Source organism: Falco biarmicus, chromosome 6, assembly GCF_023638135.1.
Source record: "Falco biarmicus isolate bFalBia1 chromosome 6, bFalBia1.pri, whole genome shotgun sequence".
NCBI classification, from domain to species: Eukaryota; Metazoa; Chordata; class Aves; order Falconiformes; family Falconidae; genus Falco; species Falco biarmicus.
The window spans coordinates 59,195,087-59,215,583 of record NC_079293.1 but is presented as its reverse complement, the minus strand read 5'-3'; the positions used below and the strand labels follow the sequence as shown (position 1 = coordinate 59,215,583).

At 36.7% G+C, this 20,497-nt stretch overlaps 1 protein-coding gene across 1 annotated transcript in view; it reads right to left on the bottom strand.

The window, feature by feature from the left end:
• TRDN (triadin) overlaps positions 1–20,497 on the bottom strand; it is a 235,333-nt gene that overhangs the window by 48,535 nt on the left and 166,301 nt on the right. The window contains exons 23-26 of the mRNA XM_056344821.1: positions 18,108–18,158; positions 16,255–16,305; positions 15,617–15,667; positions 5,962–5,991 (exon numbers count right to left, since the gene is read on the bottom strand). Coding sequence (XP_056200796.1) covers positions 5,962–5,991; positions 15,617–15,667; positions 16,255–16,305; positions 18,108–18,158 — 183 coding nt within the window. The remainder of the gene's footprint in view (positions 1–5,961; positions 5,992–15,616; positions 15,668–16,254; positions 16,306–18,107; positions 18,159–20,497) is intronic.

Here is a 20,497-nt window from a genome sequence, read left to right as displayed (position 1 = left end):
ATTTTGAAGCAAGTAAGAATGATTAACAAAAGTGGTAATCATAACTGCAGTCAAAATGCTATGCTAGGTCTACCAATATGAATTGTTTTGCAGGTTTGTTGTTACATGAGATATACAAAAAAGTCTAATCTCAATTTTACCTTGAATGGACTACAAAGGTATAACCAATGACAAGGTTTAGATTAAATTGTAGGTATTTTTTAAATAAACATTGATGCAAGTTAGCATCATTAGTTTTATGTGCCTTGATTATGAGTACACTGAAAATGAGGTGCTAGGGAGCTAAACATGGTTTGCAGCTTAATATTAAGAATTTTAGGTTAAATATTTGCATTAGCCCCTCCATGTAAGTACACTGAGAGTGGATATTCAATCAGCCATTAAGATCTACAAATGACTTGCTGTTTTTTCTCATGTTTCTTCTCTTTTAATGTCAGATTCTTAAGAGAGGGAAGGTTGTTAAAATAATGAACAGTAAACTATCCCGATGTTCATTGCAGTTTGTTTTCTATTTTTGTTACTAAACCTAAACTATGTTCCTTGTTATAGTCAAGTCAGAAATACAGGTATCTCCAGGGGAAAACTCTTTTCATTCTGACAGATATATGACAGATGAAACACTCTCTGCAGATGCTTATTTCTCTCCATTAACTCTAAAGTGAGACTACGGTGAATAGCTTCAACATAGATGACTAACTTTAGACATCCAAATTTATATGAGTTAAAGTTTCTTAATGATTAAATTCATCTGAGGATCTAAAAAAGTCCTTTAATTTTATTAATTCAGTGAAAAGTCTTGAGCCCACTGCACTCATCATTCCTCTGCCTACTTTCTGCTTATATTGAGTGGGTGCTTGGGAGAGATGTTTTCTGCTCAGTTCATATCCTAACTGAAATATCTGCAACACGGAAAGTACATGAGCCTTGTCCTTCAAGATCTGGCCATCACTTAACAGAGGTTGTACAGATCATTACATCTCACATAACCCTGCAAAATGGACATAAATTATTTATGCTCCCCAAGACAGTTGAGACAAGGTAAACAGAGGTCAAGCAAACTTCAGATAACTCATGTAGACTTTTCAAAGCATTGTCCATATGTCATGCAAATTCTCCATTCATTAATATTCTTTGAATATGGCAGGCTTTTGTTGCTTCAGCATTGGAAGTCAAAGCTCACCAATCTATGGCTAGTCATCTATTAAATGAAAAATGTCTTTAGGCAGGAATGGATTTACACTGAAGAATACCTTGTCTGTAGTTTAAGACTCCTGTAAAGTGTTCTTAGTAAAACCACGTAATTTAGTTCTTAATCTGATTCAGAAAGGCAGTTAACCACGGGCTCGAAGATCCTCAGGGCTCCATCGTGTGGCTAATTCAATGACTGTTACCTCTTGAGAGATGCCTGCCTTCATTCAACTACCGTGAAAATAGCACTGCTGGTGTAAACAGCATAGTAGAATGTGACTTTTTATTATTTTCTCACATGCAATACTGAAATTTTTAAACTATTTCAATAAAATGCTTTAGAAAGTATTTCTCCTTCCCCCCTCCTCTGTTTTGGAACACACATTCTTCTAGGAGGCTATGTAATACACTTTGCAGTTATAGAGTTAGGTAGTCTGTTTTCTTATCCTTTGACCCATGTTAAAAAACTGCATAATGAAGGTGTGACCAGTGGCATTTGCAGCCGAGCAGAAACCCCATGCTGCCATGACCATTTGTTTTATGTACAAGAAGGCTGCCTTCCAGTTTTTCTGGTCAACTTCAAAGATAAGGAGTTCTGAAATGCATTTTTTGGTTTGGAAAACTTCTTGATTTTTACATGCATTGGAAAGAGACACTGCTGTGCCTTGGCCAGTTTATACCACACTCTGTATGTAAAGCAGCAGGTTCCAAGCAATGGATAGGGTACCATTACCAGGAGTAATTGAAAGAAATTGTTCTTTACTGGATTGGGAAAATTATGTAGTTTGGAGGCGGAATGTATGTCTTGCCCATTTCCTTCATTTGTTTGATATTGACTGCACTAAGACTATATGCAGTTTTTTATACCATGATGCATTTATTGAGAAAAGGTCAAAATGTGATTGTTCATACTCTCCTGTCAATTTATTATTGATGAAACTTGTCAGATGAATGTGGGTTTTGGCTTTCTAAAAACGATTAAATGAATTTAAGAGCAAGCTGCCAGAGCGATAATGCTGAAAATCAGAACAGGAGTCATGTAATCGACAGGCAACTAAGCTTTTACATCTCACTAGCTTACAAGTACTCAAAACACCTAACTGTAGGCAGTCTACATAGGAGATGAGACTCCCAGAAGACAACTACCCTGAATTAGGAGTGCACTGTAACTTGCTCTCAGAAGCAAGACTGCTCCCTCTCTCTCTCGTTCATCAGCTGTAAGGAGCCTGGAGAAACCAGCTTCCTGGCAACTCAGGTTCATGATTCACGTTAAACAGTTAGACTGTTCTTACACACATGCATGTGGATGCCTAACCCACAGGGATTATGCAATGGTTAAATCCTGATTGAGTTGACTAGAATCACAGAAGTAATGATTCTTCAGGCAAGTTTTCCTGAGACTGACCCAGAGAGAGAACTTACTAAGCTTGTTGAGGTTGGTTGCTTGGCATCCCCACCTTGGTCCATGCCCTCTTTAGTGAGAAATAAGGTATGGGAGCTATGAACTGAAAGGAGAAATTCCATTTTATCTAGAACCAGGAAACTTTGAATTGGCTTTAATCTGGCTCTATTTCATACAAAAAAACCCCAAAACAAAACAAAACAAAAAAAACAACCAAAAAACCCAACCCCAAAAAAACCCCAAACCCAACAAAAAAAACCCAATACTGTTTTGATTAAAAAAATAGCAGAATTTCTTTCCTTTAAAAAGGGCACTTAAAACTGAAATATTTTGGTGTTAGAGCTTTGTTTGTTGTTTCCTGGACGTGCACTGAAACTGATGGGCTTTGTCTCATATCATCAGTAACTGGGTCTATTGTAATTCTCTTGAATCCCTGCTTGCAGTGCATTCTGAGCAAGAGTTAAAAATTTTCATGTACTGGCAGCCAGATTTGTTCTTGGGGATTTTAGAAAGTGCCTTCCCCATGCAAAGGGTTGCTACTTCTTGCCCTTTAGGAACTGACAATTTTTTACACATTCCTGTGACAGCTCCTCTATCCCACACACATTGAAAGAAGGCATAACATGATGCTGGAAGCTGAAGCTATTTTCTAGGACTTTGGTCACGAAGTCTTAAAGAGCTAACCTTTCAAACAGAAATGGTTAAAGCATAAGTTTCAAGCATAGATTGTGCCTTAAGGTTCCTGTTAGTATCATTCATTTTTTGAGAAATCAGTGAAATATATAAGCTTTGGCCATCTTAATGGTGTTCTTTTCTGTCTCTTTCAAACTCCATGTCTGATTTATACTATGCACAGAATGTACTGTCAATAGAAAGTGTCATTCCATCTTCTCTTCTCTTTTTATGATGGCTTGTCACTCTGTATTGCTCATTATTCTTGTTTTTCTAGATGAGGGGTGTGTATTTGAGTAAGACAGAAAAATTGGAGAACGCTTTGTATACAGTACAATGCTTATGTGCTGCATGATTTGCATGAGAAATAGTAAAGAAGTACTTGAACTGTGCATGCTACTACCACAATATATTTTGGATGATGAGCCAGTCAATTTAGAGTACTGCCTGGCTACTTCTATTATTTTTGCAGCTGGGTAAAACCCATTGTATCCTTAAGCAAAACCAGCAGACATTGCCCCTTTTTATTGCCAGTCAGAGGAATACACATGCAACTTGAAGCATTTTTTTATGATAACAGAATAAGCAGAAATAAATAAAACCTGATCATATTAGGAGTTAGCTAGTAACGTGCATATTTTCCTTGTGGGGTCTGCAGCAAGTGTGAAGTTAGATGAGAAAGCTAAAGCATGGCATGTTTGTTTTTTGGAAGAAGCTTTGTTACTTCTCTCCAGTAGTCCAGGTCAGTGCATATCTACTGAAGACAGAAACATTGCTGAAGCAATTTTCCTTAGTTACTGGAAAATTGAATTGGACTAGCCTGTTTTTCAGGAGAATAGCTACCTTCCTTGCTGACAATGTTGATTATGATCTCAGAAACCAGGAGATTTAGTCCAAAAATAAATAAAATTATGATATCAGAAGAATGACCAAAGCTGACTTTGTGCTTGCACCTCCATGTTTCTGTGAAATAGGTTGGTGGTAACCAGCAGAATGAGGTACACCGTGTCCTGAGCCAGGTGTGTGAAAGTATCTTACCTATACTTGTTGATAAAATCCTTTCAACAAATTAAGAAATCAGAGAATATAATTTTTTAGCAGAAAAAAATATAAAAAAGAAAATGAAATGGAAGAATTGAGCCAACTTCAAAGAATGTTAACCAACAATGCATTTCAAAATCAGTTTTGTTGGGGAAGATTATGCTTAAGGAGGAAAAGTCCTAACCCAAGAAAAATTAACTAAGGGCAAGCAGTACATATGTCAAACAAATTCCCTTAATCTTCTGTAAATGAGTGGACCCATAACCTGTGGCAAGGCTGACAGAAGTAGCACCCTTAACAGTTACCTCACTCCTTTCCTTCCATTAAGGATGTTAACAGTCCATGTGATCAATTCAAGGCTGTGAACACAGCAAGCATCTTGATGTCTGAAACCCAATGGCTGTAAGTGTAGCTGCCAGTTTTCTGATCCTCCCTGCTTCGTGTGCTACCTTTCGTGCCTCAGTTGTTGCAAATTAATCTTTGGACAGAATATCCTGCTTGATACCTATTAAGCATGGTTGGTTTTGATAACCAAAATTAATTTTATTATTCTGTTAATTTTCATGAGGTGAAAGTTTGGCTCCAGTGAAGTGAATGGGAATTTTGCCACTAACATCAACATAGCCAAGATTTCATTCATGAGCTGTTAAAACAGTTGAGACTATCATTTTTTTTTCAGTTCAGTTAACAACTCTGCATAGGAATAATAAGAATAAAAAAAAATATCAGGATTGAAATGTCTTCATGTACAGTCAGCAAAGTTGGCTCCATTGTCCAACTACGTGAACCACAGATTGTCCAAACTATTGTGAGATGGCAAAAGACATTTGCCCACAAAAAAAAAATTAACCTCTATCTGTAAACTTCAGAAATAAAAAGCCTCCTTTTCTTTTTCCTCACTTACTCAATAGTAAATATCAAATAACCTCCTGAAACTGGAAAAGTTATGGAAATGTTCCCAGTTTGGTGAGCAAGATATGGCTTATAAAGCAAATTATCAATGAAGTTGAATAGATTAAAGAAAAATATCACCTTAGTGCTTATATTTCATTATTTTTGCTGTTGAAATAAAATCAACAAATTACAAAAAAATATTTCAACTCAGCAAATCTCATTCTGGGAAAGAACACTGTAAATAGGTATTTTGGGTCTGCTAAATACGGTGTCTTTATTTTTAAACATTTTAAATAATGTTTTAGGTTCTGATTCAGGGCAAATTTTTCCACTAATCTGTTAAAATACCAAAGAATGACTTCAGCAAAGGTTACATGCATGCTCCATACACATCTGAAAAGAGGAAATTAAATGTGCCTGGGAAAGCGCCTTCTGCAAAGAACAAACAGCAGGTCAGCATGCACAGTGCGCTCCAACTTTTGTTCTCTTTGACAAATCCTATCATGGCAACAAAGGCCTTTCATTTTCTTCCCGGTCAGAATGATGAAGTGTCTGATACTGGGCTGTGTCGGCCTGTGGTAAAAAGGAGCTAACAATGCTGGAAATGACAACTGTGTTATCACAGTAGGAGTAGATAAAGCCAGCTGATGGTAGCACATGAGGTGGTGTATGTCATCACAATTGTATCACTGAATGAAAGAAACATATCTCACAGCGGTCGCAGCCTGAAAGACACTTCAGTCAAGGGAAAATAATAGATTTACCTTTCTTCTCCCCCTCCTTTTTCATTGCAACTGAAATGGAAACAAAAATATGTATTTTAACAACTGCAGTTAATAACACGTAATATCAGTAAAAATAATTCAAACACCTATAGATGAGCCTTTTGTGTACATATCTCAAACTATACATATTTCATGCATGCAATATAGAAATAGATTTCTTTGCCAGATGAAGAAATTGATGATCAGAAAGATGAAGTGCTTCCTCACAGACACCCAGCTCTGCTATTGATGAGAGCAAATTGCAGTTTTCTAGATTCTCACACTTAACTTCAGTCACAAAGTCATCATTCCTCCCAGACTCTAATACTGGGAGATAAAGGCACAGACCGAATATTTAAAAAATCTACAATGAAGAAGGAGAACAGGCTGGAGTGGGAAGGCATGAAAGTGTAGTGGAGGTCTAGAGGAAGGTTATGAAGCATCATCTGTTTAAGAGAAATATGTGCTTTTGTGCTGTTAAAGCTTGTAGTGGTAAAAAAAATGCATAAAAAAAGAAGTAAAAAACCACCTGAAGTCATGTTCAGGTTTCTAAACCTTTGCCTAACATGGGGAATTACAAGACCTGATCATGTAGCCATCCCACCTCCAGCTACAGTGAGTTTTATGGGAAGGAAGATTGGAAAACACTGGAAGGAAACTGCTGCTTTAAACTTTAAACCCAGTTTAAAACAAGCTGGAATCAGCTCCCCAGAGCAAGCTGGGGACCATTGCTGTATGACCAGTATTCAAACTCTGGAGAAAGAATAAAAGTCCCCCAAAAGCTCAGCCTGGGATTCCAATAAAACATTGCATGTATCTGTAATGGGTACTGTCGAAACATACCAACATTTTACTCAAAGTACTAAAAAAATTGTCTAAAATGGGAGAGCTACCTGCATTTACAGATGACTGCTGCAATCCTGATGAATCTGAGCCAAACTCATACTTACGTTCATTTGAAATCCATGCACTAGCCATTCCCCAGCTTACATTTATAAGACTGAACCTTCTAAAAATGTAGTAATGACGGCACTTTATTTTGAAACATGCCTGTTAGAAGTGGCAGTGGTTAACCTCTGCCTTAGGTTCGCACTTGTGGGCAAAAGAAGACAGAGGAATTAAAATTCAGAGCTCTTATTCCCCAGAAAAGAGTGCTCAGCACCAGGCTGCTGGTATGAACAGACCGGACGCGGCACTGGAACTGGAAAAGAAACAAGCAGAAGTGGAGCTCTGCCCTTTGGAGAATGTGCTCTGGCCCAGGACAGAAATTAAGGGTCGTGAGGTCAAAGGAGGGAGCAGGCACAGTCTCAAGTGTTTGCATTTTGCTGACCTCTGCCTCTTCAGTGTTCTTAAAATGAAAAAGTAATTTTATTTCAAACTGTTAGTACATTTGGATAAAGCAGATCAAAAAGGAAAAGTTAAACCTGAAATTAGTGAAATGTTATCTATCAATGGCCTGTGGCAAAAAAAAAAAAAAAAAAAAAAAAGATTCTGTTTTCAAAGATTTTGAAGTTTTCTACCACTTAGTCTCCTTTGAGAATGAAATACAGTTTTGCATCTCAGGAATGTGCCCAGCAGTAGCAAAAAGGTTTCATGTCTAGAATTAGTGAAAAACAGGCAGAAGGTTTCCAGAATCTGGTCCTCTTTGCAATCACTTTGCCTTCCTAGATGAGGTGCATATCAGAGCTGTGAAGTGCACCTTTCACAAAACTGTCATTACAGCAGATATGCTGTTCCCCGCCCCCCTCCCCACCCACCCCCCACCCCCCAGAAGCTGCTATAGAAGCCTCACTGACTTTTGAAAGGCATACTTACATTGCCACTCAAAGTGTTTTGGAGGGACTTTCAAATCAGTAGAAACCCCCAAAATATTAAGACCTGGGTAGGGCTTATAAGCAAACGTGCAGTGCACCTCTGGGCTTCTGACTTCTGTCCTGCCAGTTATGGGATGTGGCTTACCACGTCTGGTCCCAAGGCAAGCACAGGCAGGGCAAGGTCCATCTGTGCCTGCCACTGCACTTACGGCTAGCTAATTTCTGTCATTATGCTATTATATCCTGTTGTGACATCTGTTTAAATTTTCAATTTGGCCACAGTTTTGCTGACGGAATGTACTGTAAATACTCAACAAAAGAGGTGGAAGAGACCTCATTCTGGCTACTGTTGCCAATAGCATTGCTCTGATCAAATCCTGTTATTCATACTTAAAATGACAAGGAATAAATGAAAAAGAGCATAGACACATCCTTTACATTGCCCTTTCAGAAGCTGAACAATGTATTTGTATGTGAAATGCAGCAAAAAGATGGATAGATTACCCAAGGAATTTGGTTTACAATTGATAAAAAGCCAGATTACTTGCTGAGAACGAATGTGAGTAATATATTGTTGCTGGGCAGGGAAAGACATGAAATAAAGTAGAATGATGAGCTAGAAAATGTGATGGTCAGATATGAGAGATGCCTTTGGTTGTGTTCTTTTTTACCTTGAATATTTGGAGGAAGAACAAATATTTAAGCCTACATTTTCTGCGCTGTACTGATGAAAGGTATCATCTAGTTCTTGAATTAGGAATTTGTACCTACAAACCTGTTCAAAGAGGACTATATAAACAGCCTTAAATCACAATCTTCCTTTTCTAGACCTGTCCAAATCCAACCATACATTTCCAGTTAATGATCAAAAGCAAAATAAATTTATAGGATACACATCCCATTTTCAGGGATCATGAATCCAGATTGACAGCTCCTCTGGATATTGGAAGTAAGCACCATCATCTTTTATGTGTTGGTAATGGGGAAATAAATCATTATGAAGCATGGCAGACCTTGTTCAAAAATTTTTCAGTGGGGTGGGAAAATAAAGGAAGATTTCCAATGGCGTAAAGGTCACAAAAGTATCTCAATGTCATAAGAATATTTCATTGAGAAAAAAAGAATAATTCAAGTTCAGGATGGTTCTATTGTTTTTCACTTTCATCAGAAAAACTTGAATCTGGATCACCAGCAGTCCTTTAATCCCATAGACAGTGATGGTTCTGAGGGACATTTTTCTGAGCTGGTCAGCAAACAGAAACATTTCTGATATCTTGAAAACTTGTTGAAAATGTCTTGGAAACACCAAAACCTTGAAAACACTGTTTCTTACTCAACAATAGTCTGTTCCATGTAGGTTAATGACCCAGCAGTAGCCAGGAGCAGATATTTAGTCTGAATACTGTCAAAGAAGTGATTTCTTCCACAAACACTCCTGTTATTTTCATACAACAAGCAATTGGTTTTCATCCCGACACATGAAATTTAACTTCCTCTCTAAATTTGCAATATTTAATTATGAAAATTTGGGCAATGAAAACTGCATTTTGATACAGATATACAGTTCCTCTGTGATGTTTTTGAAGAGCCCTTGACTTTGATTTGTGATTTTCAATCTTACCATGATCATACTAATTAATCTCAAAAGTAATCTGAATCTTTCCTTTCTCCTTCTATGAGACCTTTGCTGTTCTTTCTTAGCCCACTTCAGTGCAACATTACCATGTGAGAGTTTTGTATATAGCACTACAAACGAGATGCATCTTTGATTTATGCAATGGCTTTAAAACACGGTATGTATTTTTCCTAATGCATCTGCATATGGAAGAAATTTTTTCACTTGACTTGTCTGCAGTAATACTTAGGTGCTTTCTTGACTTTACATAGTTAATTTAGAGATAATTTATTTTTTAATATTTTCCCTCCAGTATATATTACATTCTATTAATTGACACTAAATTTTCTTTGACATCATGCTATCCATTCACTTTGTAAATTCAGTGTATCACAGCCCCTTCTGATCCTGAATTCTTTAACTAATTTTATGTCATCTGAAAATTTCATTACATTACTATTTCTATCTTTTCCTGTTAATTAAGGAACATAACATGAGTCCAGACATGGAATTGTAAGTAATTATTCTGTAAACGGGTTGCAAGATGGAAATGAATCAATTGCTCTCTGCTTCCTAATCAAATATTTATTTCCTTCACTACTCTTAGGCAGCAGCTATTTAGTTTCTGCAGTAATTCCTATACTGGAACTTTCCAAAGGCCTATTTAAACCATTCCATAAATGCTGTGGTTATTACTTTATTAAGATATTCAAAACATTTATTACTAAGACATAATTTCCTTTTGCAGAAACCATGCAGGCTAGATCTCTGTGATGTGATTTAAAAGTATTTGCTTTTGTTCTGATTTTAATTATGATATCACTAATTTTCTGACTGATTTTTAAATATCTGGATAACCCTAGCATAATTTAAAATATTATATATTTACCCTGACACACTTTGAGACAGACAGTAGTGATTTGGCTGAAGTTGGTAGAAGTTTTGTTTTAGTTCTTTCTTACATTTGTTTTGGTTATAGATATGTAAGTTATAGTAAAATAAGACCAATCACAGGCTCATCCCATGTCAGGCATTCTGTGATAATTATTCATAGTATATGGTTATCCTGAAGTAGAAAACCACCTCGTGTAGGCAGCTACAGCAAAGCCCACCTCACCATAAATTGTCCATCTGTTCATAGCTCGAGAAGAAGGTACTGTTTTAGAATATTTAAGAACCTTATAAAGTGATATTACTCTCTCGGGTCTTCTTAACAGATATTTTATCTCTCTCTTCCAGTCTTTTTGAATTCAGAATTTCTCTTATCCATGTCAAGAGAAATTTTCATCATGTTAAGAAACTATAGTTAAAAGAACCAGTATAGTGAGCAACAGAGAGGAGAATTTAGCCTTTAAATTGCTTGGAGCATCTGTGTTTAAAATGATTCTCATTCAGGAGCAGGAAACACCTTTCCTGCCCCTCTCCTCCTCTGTTGAGGTTTTAATGAACAGGTTTGGAGAAATAACTTCTTATTCAATTATCTTTATGCATTTTACTATTAATGGGCAAGGAAGATGTTGAGGTTGAACTTCCTTGCATAACCTGACTATTCCTTTTGTCCTAATTTGTAAGACATAGCTGTCAGATCTAATAAGAAAAATGTAATTCGCTAGATAACTTCCCCAAAAATTTACAGTTTTTCTCTTTATTGCCAGCAATGCCTTAAAGAGAATATACACACACATTGTCTAAAATGAAAGCAACACAGGTGTGCAAGGTCTGTTTCAGATTATCAGGATTCACACTGTAATTCACACTGGAGTATCAGGCCCCCAGTAAAATCCCTGTGTAGAGGCGGTGAGTGAGTGGTTACGTTCCTGGGTTAAGTTGCCTTTGACTGTGTGTGGAGACTGGTCCAGCCTCTCATTGACAACTAAGGAAAAGGCAATCCTGACTAACAGCAGAAGCCTGACTTCTATCCCTGTCTGAATCTTTGAAACTTGATGCCTAAAACATATGAAGATGAACTCAAGCACACTCTCAAAGACAGGCTCAAATTTCTGTTTGAAAATATTACAAAAGGCCAAAGAGCAGGGCAGAGCTACCCAGGGATTTGATCTCTCTCCTGCATCAGAGAGTGCAAATCTCTTTTTGCCAATATAATTTTTCAGGGAGATTGCCCAAAGTACAAAGAGTTTTTGGAGAGGGACAGTTTTTTCCTGCATCCGTATAGAAAAGAGTGCAATTGAGCCATAAAATGGCAAAAATCCAGAGGGAGCCTGGTTCTGTCAGCTGTTGAGAAGCACATCATCCCAGTCAGAGAGAATGCTGGGTTTTGATCTCAAATATTATGTGAAACAATACTATTATGCAACAAGAATTTTGTTTTATTGCATAGACGTGTATAAATAAAAAGTTAAAGTTATGCATTCAAAAGACTTTTCAGAGTGCTATTACAGAGACCTGGGTGTCCCAGCATGTAGCAGTCCCTACCCCCAGGAAATACCTTAAGTATCAGTAGACAGACTTTCATTTACAAATCTGTTTTAACTACTGAATGTATATTTCTAGTTATATGTGCAGATGCTACTTAATCAGCTTGAATATATTCCTTAAAAAAAAAAAGTAATAATCAAGTATGAAACCTTAAGGACAATGTTACACTTCATATTTTGCCAGAAAACATACCTCATCTTTAATTTATATATACTGTTTTTTGGAATTAAAATTTTATCTCCTTCTTTTTATAAAATTATATTCATTCACATTATGTAGGGTATTTCTGTTCTTTTTCTCTTATTTTCTAATTTCTTCTAGTGTCTATTGAAGACTTTCTACAGAGAAGTGCTGACTCACAATGGGAATTTTATACCTCCCACTACGACTCAGTCTTGGTATTTATATATCTGTCATTATCTTGGTGTTGATTTTTAAAGCTCTGATCTTTTCTTGAAATGTTTATTATCAGCAATGTTCAGCAATAATGTTCTGTAATGGATGGACCATTTCAACAGGCTGATATTGCAGTTTTTATACACCTGATATATTTACCTTATTTTTAGGTCTTCTTTTATTCAGAGTTTTCTATTGCAATTCTATATTGAGCTTGTGTGAATTTGACTCACATTTCAAAAATGCATTTATCTTAACAAAGGGGTTACACTGTGGCCGCTTCTATTAATACAATTTACAGATTTGACAGATCTCTGCAAAGCAGCAAGTGCTAATCAAACCACTGCTGTTTCTCATGGTGTTTTTGGTTGGCAAGTTTAAACTGAAATGCCCACTGAAGAAGCTCCCTGTGTATTCTCAGTCAGATAAAAAAAATACCAGTGTTTGCAAAGGTGACCTCCTGCTTACACTTCTTTACAGGGCAATGACCACAAGATTTCTGGGACACTTTTCCCTACAGAGGCTTTTCACAAACTATCTGCCTGATATATGTGACATGTCACTTATCACTGTGAAGAAAGAGAGGTCTGGTGAAGCACAGAATCCCACATGGATGCTTAAAGCCACTTTACGCATTGGGGTTACACTCTTCTGACAGAATGTCAATGTCTTGTCATACATATTCAGTGTCAGTTAGTTGTATTTGCTTTTGGAAGTGCTGCATTCTTATGAATCCCAGCAGCTGAGAAAGGGCTTATGAAGACCTGCCACAGGGAACAGAAAAGATAGAAACAACTTTTAAAAACCTGCAGCCACTAAGCTGAACTGCCTTCAGAGTGAGCGTGTATAGATTTGCTGTGTCATGAAGTTTGGTGACTGGAAAATGACTGAGATCTATTGTAGACACTAAAGTGCTATCACTATGCATGTACATACACCCTGAGATCTTCCCACTCAAGTTGCACTTTCCTGTTGCAGTCTTGCTCCAAGGTCCTTGAAGGATCTGCAGTCCTGCTTAGAACAGCTACTTTACTGACCTGAGATACACAGAACTTAAAAAGAGGGCAGTTGGCCTGACCATGTGTTTGGCAGCAGCTCATCCAAGTTCTTACAGAGCTAGCTGGACTCAAAAAGAAACGCTGTCGCTGCTGTGAGGTATCACTTGCTCTCAGTGAGCTGTGCAAGGCATCAAGTACATCCACAGGTGACATGCAAGGCTGTATGCAAGCCGGTAGGAAAAACTAAAATGAGTAGTGCTCATTTCACTGGTAAAGGCTGTACAGTCTCAGCACCATTAGTTCCCAATAAATTACAGCATTGCTCATCCAAATATCCTACTGTTACTATAAAAAAACCAATTGATTTGAGTTCAAACCTCATCCAAGCCATTGGTCTTTATCAGAAAAATCACAGTTGTTTTTTATGTGACCTTGTACTGCAGTGGAGTTAAACTCAGCATAAAAGTTCAGATCTTGGTTCTGGTCTCTTGACAAGTAGCAAACTGTATGACTGTAAGATGACACAACAGCACAGAATCTTTTACATCTCTTGCAGTGTTTTAATCTATAGGTTAAAAAGTTAGCCCATCTGGAAAAATCATGTGTGATATAAAAGTTCACTGGGAACATAGCTCATATTTTCTACTGCTGTATCATAAGGAAAATCTTGCATGTGTCCTATAAACTACTATGGGAAGAAGACTTAATTTTATAAAAATCCCCAAGATAGTGAGGTTAATCACTTCTGGGTACTGAGGTTCATTCTCAAATATACTGAGCACAAAACACATCATGTGCAGTCAGTGGAATTCTACAATGTTTAAATAAACATGTCCTTTCTTGAAAGAACTCAGTTTGGAACTTGTTATTCAACAGATGTTTCACTGGCTGATCCAACTGAGTTAATTAAGTCCTTTTTAAATACTTGTTTTTTGTATGGTTGAGTGAGTGTTTGACACTTCACTGAAGCTAATTTATTAGCAGTGCAGCTAAAAAACTCTTACAGACATGTCTTACTTTTTCTAATATTTGATCTTTTCTAATAATTAGTATTTTACTTTTATTATCACTCCAATTTAAAAATATTTATGGTGATCTGAAGACAAAAATTAGATAAGGACTGCAATGGGAAGCTCAATAGTCAAATACTTAAGGGTCTAATAAATGTTTAACTCATCATTAACCTACCTATGTTTTACAGGTATGTTTACAAGAACCTACCAGGGAGACCATAGACCTTGCTTGCCTGAAGCTCAAAATAAAAAAAAACAGGTTGTATTAAACAAATAATCAATGTACAAAAAAGACCCCTGCACTTCGGTACTCCCTGTTGAATAAAATAAAAAGTACAATAATGCATCCCGATTTTGCTAATGTCATTCACCTTGGACTGAAAATCCACGTTCATCTACTTTGACTGTTTCAAAGAGTTCCAGACTATTTAAGCCGTAGTTCTTTTCATTGCACTTAAGCCTTCATTTTGCTTCAGAATGATACAACTGTGCAAAGTAATAGATTTCTACTGTACTGCTATATACTACCTATATACACTGTGTAAAACAGCTGCACTTACAAACCTGCAAATGTTATCTTTCATAGCTTTGTCAGAGAAAATATTGCTTCATTATTTCTAGTGATCCTTAGGGAAAATGTAAAGATAGAAAGTAATATTATTCAATTACCTGAAGTACTTTTCAAAACTGAGTGGAAGTTTTAAAAATCGACTGCTGTATTCCCATGGCTCAAATGACTGTTAGTATCTAGCAAGTTGTTATGTATTCTTATCCGTGTCAAATTATTTGCACATTTAACCTGACAGACTGCTTTCTAATGAGCTAGTGGTATTTAATCAATATGCAAGTCGTGTCAAAGTAAAACTAAGTTTTGTTTGAATTTAGTTGATAGGAATAAATAAACATGAAAGTAGTTGGTTATATTATAATAACAGTTTTATCACTGCCTAAAAGTGCCTAATATTTGAGAGGTACTATAAATTGTATTTGATTTTTATTTGATGGCTAATGCTGATATTTCAATGTAAGAAGAGAGAGAGAAAAGCAGAATCAAGTAACGTGTTATGGAAGAAAAGTAAAAACCAATCTGAAATGACAAATATAAATTGAAAAAATGAGACAAAATTAAGAAAGAAGAAAATAAGTCCTCGTAACTTTAGAGTCTATAAAGTATCACTGCTACAACTTGCTTGTATAACCCTATATATACCTCTTATTTATCAGCCAGGTTAAATGAATGTCCAGCAGAAAAAGATGCCATTCAAGGATATTTATGGATGGCTAAGTGAAGAAACTAGGATTTAATTTAGGAATACTTGCACAATGGATATATTCTCTCAACTGAATCTTATGTTAAGTCTCAGCTCAGCTTGGGGTTGTTACCTTTTTCTTTAGTCATAGTTGAAGCCTTCATTTCTTTTCCTTTTGAATGGTCTGGAAAAGATAACAAACACAATAATTGAAGGAGAAAGTTAGTAATATAAGTATACACTGTGCCCATCAGTACTGTAACAAACATGCATAACACCATATCAAACAAATATGCAAAAGAGGTAAGTGTTAAGAATTAGAATTTTTGTTCACTTCAATAAAAGGCTCAACTTAAGATTTGAAAGCAAACAAAAACTAATTCCCACTAAATTAGCTGGTAAAGTTTCTGCGGTTCAAACCATGCACTCATTCCTGTGCAGCTTATCATTTCAGCCTGCCATGTGAATTCAGTAACAGCTCTGCTACTAATTCACTCAGAATAGACGAGCATTCCTGCTGCAGCGTTGGCTGTGAAGGTCAGGCAGTGGTTAAAGAATACCACAGTAAGGGTTAAGATCTTATTATCTCTGAATTGTATCAGACACTGCTCTTTCAATACATCAGATCTATTAAGTGAGAGGAAGCTACGTTTAGCTGCATGTCACCAAAAGCTTGTAATTCAAAATATATCAAAACTGCACTGAGATACCAGCAGACCCTTTCATGAGGTTGACTGGTTATTTCCCAACCACATAATGATAAGACATTACCCTTTTCCTTTAAAGCTGCTGGAGGCTTCACATCTTTTCTTTTAACAGTGTCTAAAAAGAAACATTTAATATTTTTCGCAAGTCAGTTTAGAGAAATAAGATGACACTTGAAAAGAAAGCAAGTCAAACAATTTGTTATGAAGAGAGCAAAAAAGACATGATAATTAAATGGATTTAACAGCACAGAAATAAAGAACAGGACAAAACAACGAGGTCATTCATTCATCTTTTAAACTTGAATATACAAAATAATAAGTTTTCAGTATGTCATTAGTTTTTTCACATTTTGAGGAAACAGTTAAACTGTCTTTCAAGTAGGCAATGAAGAATAATAACTTACAAAGAGGAAATAAATTCTATAGAGCGGTTGACATCAATGGACTTTTCTTTTGCAAAACCCAAATAAAAAATTAATCCACCCTGACAGAATTAAAATATTAGGAATACTGGTCTTGAAAGCCAGAGGCTGCTGATAAAGGTAAGTGGGAGTTTTCTTTATTCAGGAGTGACAAAAGGACCGGTTACTCATTCAGGACTCCATTATCCTTTTAATATCAAAGAGGCCATATGGGTATTGCCTGTTAACAGGATTTCACTTCCTGCATATATATAGCCTTTTAAAATCACAGGCAGGCTGAGTATAAAATAAGAGCAGTGCTCATCCTTTGAATGTGTGCTTATATATCTTATGTCACAATGAATAGTCCAAGAACGTAATTGTATCTTTAATTTTTCTGCTGTATATGATAAAGTATTAAAGGAGATGACAAAAACCACTGATATTCTAGTTCTCTCTTTCTTTATCTGACAAGGCAGAACAAAGGACAAAAAAAAATCCAGTTGGCTAAGCACAAATGAAGGAAAACTAGGATCTTGTTGTGGTGCCCAGGTAAGACGCATGGACTGACAACAGCAACAGAGGAGAATCCTGAGCCCCAAGTTATACCCTGGCTTCATTCCATGGAGTTTTCACAAGGAATAACGCATTCCTCCCAGAACTACCTCACTTTGCTGTATGACTACTCAGTACTCTACACTATGCCAGCCATGATCTGGACTGCATTGAATATCACCTTCTTCCAAAAAAAGTGGGAATTTGTCACAATTTGGACATCAGATGTGCCTTTATAGCTCAGGAAGCATGCATAGTTCTGCTAGCCTTTGCTTTTCCCCTTAAGTTTTTGAGCTGTTTCAGTACTCTTCAGAAAGTCATCAGTGGCTGTGAATCCTTTAATTCTTTGTATCAGTGTTCTGTACATGTCACATTGCAACAAATAGGGTTTTCTCCAAATAGACACTATCAAACAGTCCATGATCTCTGTGTGCACAGCTATCAGGCCAAGCTCCTGCAACTGAAAAGATTGGAGACATATATGTCTATCTTGACAGTAAATTAGGAAAAAATCCTGACTTCTTTCAGTCATCCTCAAACAGCTGGATCTGTCAGTAGTCTCAGACAGTCTCATTCTTAGTCAACCACATTCTTGAACCATAGCCACATGAACCAGTTTTAGTCTAGGTTCCCTGCAAGAAAGTCGCCACTGTAGGATTTAGACAACTTGTTTTTGGCAGACTAACATCCAAAAGTGGTATAAAAATCCATTTTGGTGTTTCCCCCAGGATGCAATTTCAAATATCTGAATTTAAAAGAAGCCTAGGTAGTTACTAGTGACCCTACAGGGGATCTGTAAAGCACAAATCTTGTTAAAAACAGTATCATGGGTGAAATGATCTAAACATGAACCAGGATGGGTCTGGTTTTCCATCTTGGTATATTCCTACTGAAGATCTGTTTCTAGCATTGAATAGATGTTCTGATATTCAGCTTTGAACTTCTTAATTTCTGCACTTACCTTTTTCCTTTGACCCCTCTGGATTCTTGGGATTTTTTCCTTTCAGGGAATCTGTAGGGAGATAATTATGGTTTTGAAACTTAGAAGATAGGACTGCCCTTCTATATTTAAAAGAAAAAAAAAACCCCAACAAATACTTAAAGAGTAAGACTAAAATTATGAACATAAATGGATGCAACCTTGACCTGTCTTTACATTCTGTCTAGTGACCACCTTGTATTTTTTGAGGTGCAATGTTAGTAGCAAATTCAAGAGCAGAAGTTACTATAGATCACTCTGTCTTTAGAGATCTCACAGAAAGAAGAAATTGGAAAGGAGAGGGGGAAATGCAAGTAATGACATAGGATTAGAAATTCTTAGGGCTGTATCCAAAACTTCATGCAGACAGAAAGGATTATTCTGTTTTCTCTGATGGTCTGAAGCCAAATTTTTTCCTCAGCCTCTCAGGAAGCATGCATTCAGAGTCAGCAAGCACAAGAAAAACACACAGTATGTTGTAAATAACTATTTTTTTAAAAAAACCAATAGCCTCTTGACCTCTTAAGTGTATGTACCAGGGAAGATTAGGAGGATAGTTTTTTCCAAACTGAGGAAGTAATTTCATAGCCTTATGAAAGTATGTGGTTTGAGTGACATAATATCATAGTTTTCAGGGTGCTGAGTAAACCCAATTGCACTACATCTGACAGGATATAGCACCTAAGGATCTAGAAAAAACATGCACTTTATTCCAAATGAAAGTTAACCAAATCTTCAGTAAAACAGATAAAGCTAAGATAAGATCCTTTCCAAAATAAGTTTAACTCTGATCATCCTCCTGGCTGCCATGGTACCAGGAAGCAATCCCACTTATCCATCTGGCTTTAAGTGCGAGTTGTAACAGAAAAAGTACACTTCCAGAGTGGCTGAAGCTGTTAGGGAAATCACACCATTCAGGGACAGGTACTTAAATTAGGAGCTTGGTCTTCACAATAGCAGGTGGACTTCTTCAGGGGATTGAGAGAAAATTTGCAGTGTGAAGACTGAAACCTTTTGAAGGAGCTTTTATGTTGACTGTATAGGAAGCCTTGAAACAACAGCTACCCAACCTGACCATTTTACTCTGTGTAAATTTATGATCTCAAAGACCAGCAGTCATTGTTACAGCCACAGGCACAAGCCATTGCCTTTGCCCTTGTAGACTTGCTGGCATGTGCCCATGAGGGGCTTTTTTTTGTCACCTCTGTAGCAGGTGTCCCTGAGATCTCCTGTGATTTGTAGCTCCTAAAGCAGCTTCAGTAGTTTTGACCGTTAAAACTTTTGGATAGAGCTATCAGTGCAGGACACTTTCTGTGGTATACTGACTTCCCCACCGAGCCAAGGCTACTGAGATCACCAGTCCTGTTCCCCTTCCAGGGAGCAGGCTTTCATCTTCAGGTGTTTAAACAGGGACTCACTAAAGACTTTTCAAATTTCTGCTCTCAATGGACCACTTTCCTTCTGGTCCCAGAAGAGGTAAAACATAAAGTTGGCTTAAAGCCAACATTCACTTTGCTGCTTTCTTCCTGCATCCTACTCCAGGGGTGAAGATGAGTCAGGTTAGGAAGATGGTATGGAAAGATGGAGCATCAGCAGTGTGTGAACTCTTCAGGATAAAGATGTAGTTCTTATGCAAATGACAACAACAAATCAGTACATAGAAATAGGAGGAAGTATTAACAGAACACACACTGCATTTCTGTAGGTGAGTCTCACAACATAACTTTCTACTTTTAAAGAAAAAAAGGAGTATTATAAGTTAAGGTAAAAAATGCTACAGGCAAGATGTTACTTCCTTTTACTTCTACCTCAAATGAAGCACAAGCACTGCATGGCAAGTGCAAATCAGCACATTTGTTTCTTAAATGACAATGTGCTATTATGTATATGGCAAGAAAGAAATACACACTACTGACTTATTTCCCCTACCAATCTGTGTATAAAAATAAATAGGGTTATTATCCACACATAACTGACATAAGGAAAGATGCAAAGATATCCCAAAACATGACAGAAGCAAACAAGAGGGAAAAAAGGAATATTTGTTTGGAAAACAAATCATGGAACACCGGGTAAGAGTGGATTTAGATTACCTATAGAGCACAAATACTGTCACTTAATAACTCAGCATAGTGCACTTGTAGCAAATTTCTTAGAAAAATTAAGTGAGGAGTTATATATGATGTATCATGAGCTTTTAGTGTCACTGTAAAAGACTCTGGATGAATGAGCTTCTGCTCTGATTAGCTGGGTAAGACATTTACCAAAAAAACACATGGCAAATTATACCTGAGGGTTTAATTGACCTCACATTATTTGAATATACTTATGTTAACAGAAAATCAGCTTTTATATTCATTATTGTAAGTGGG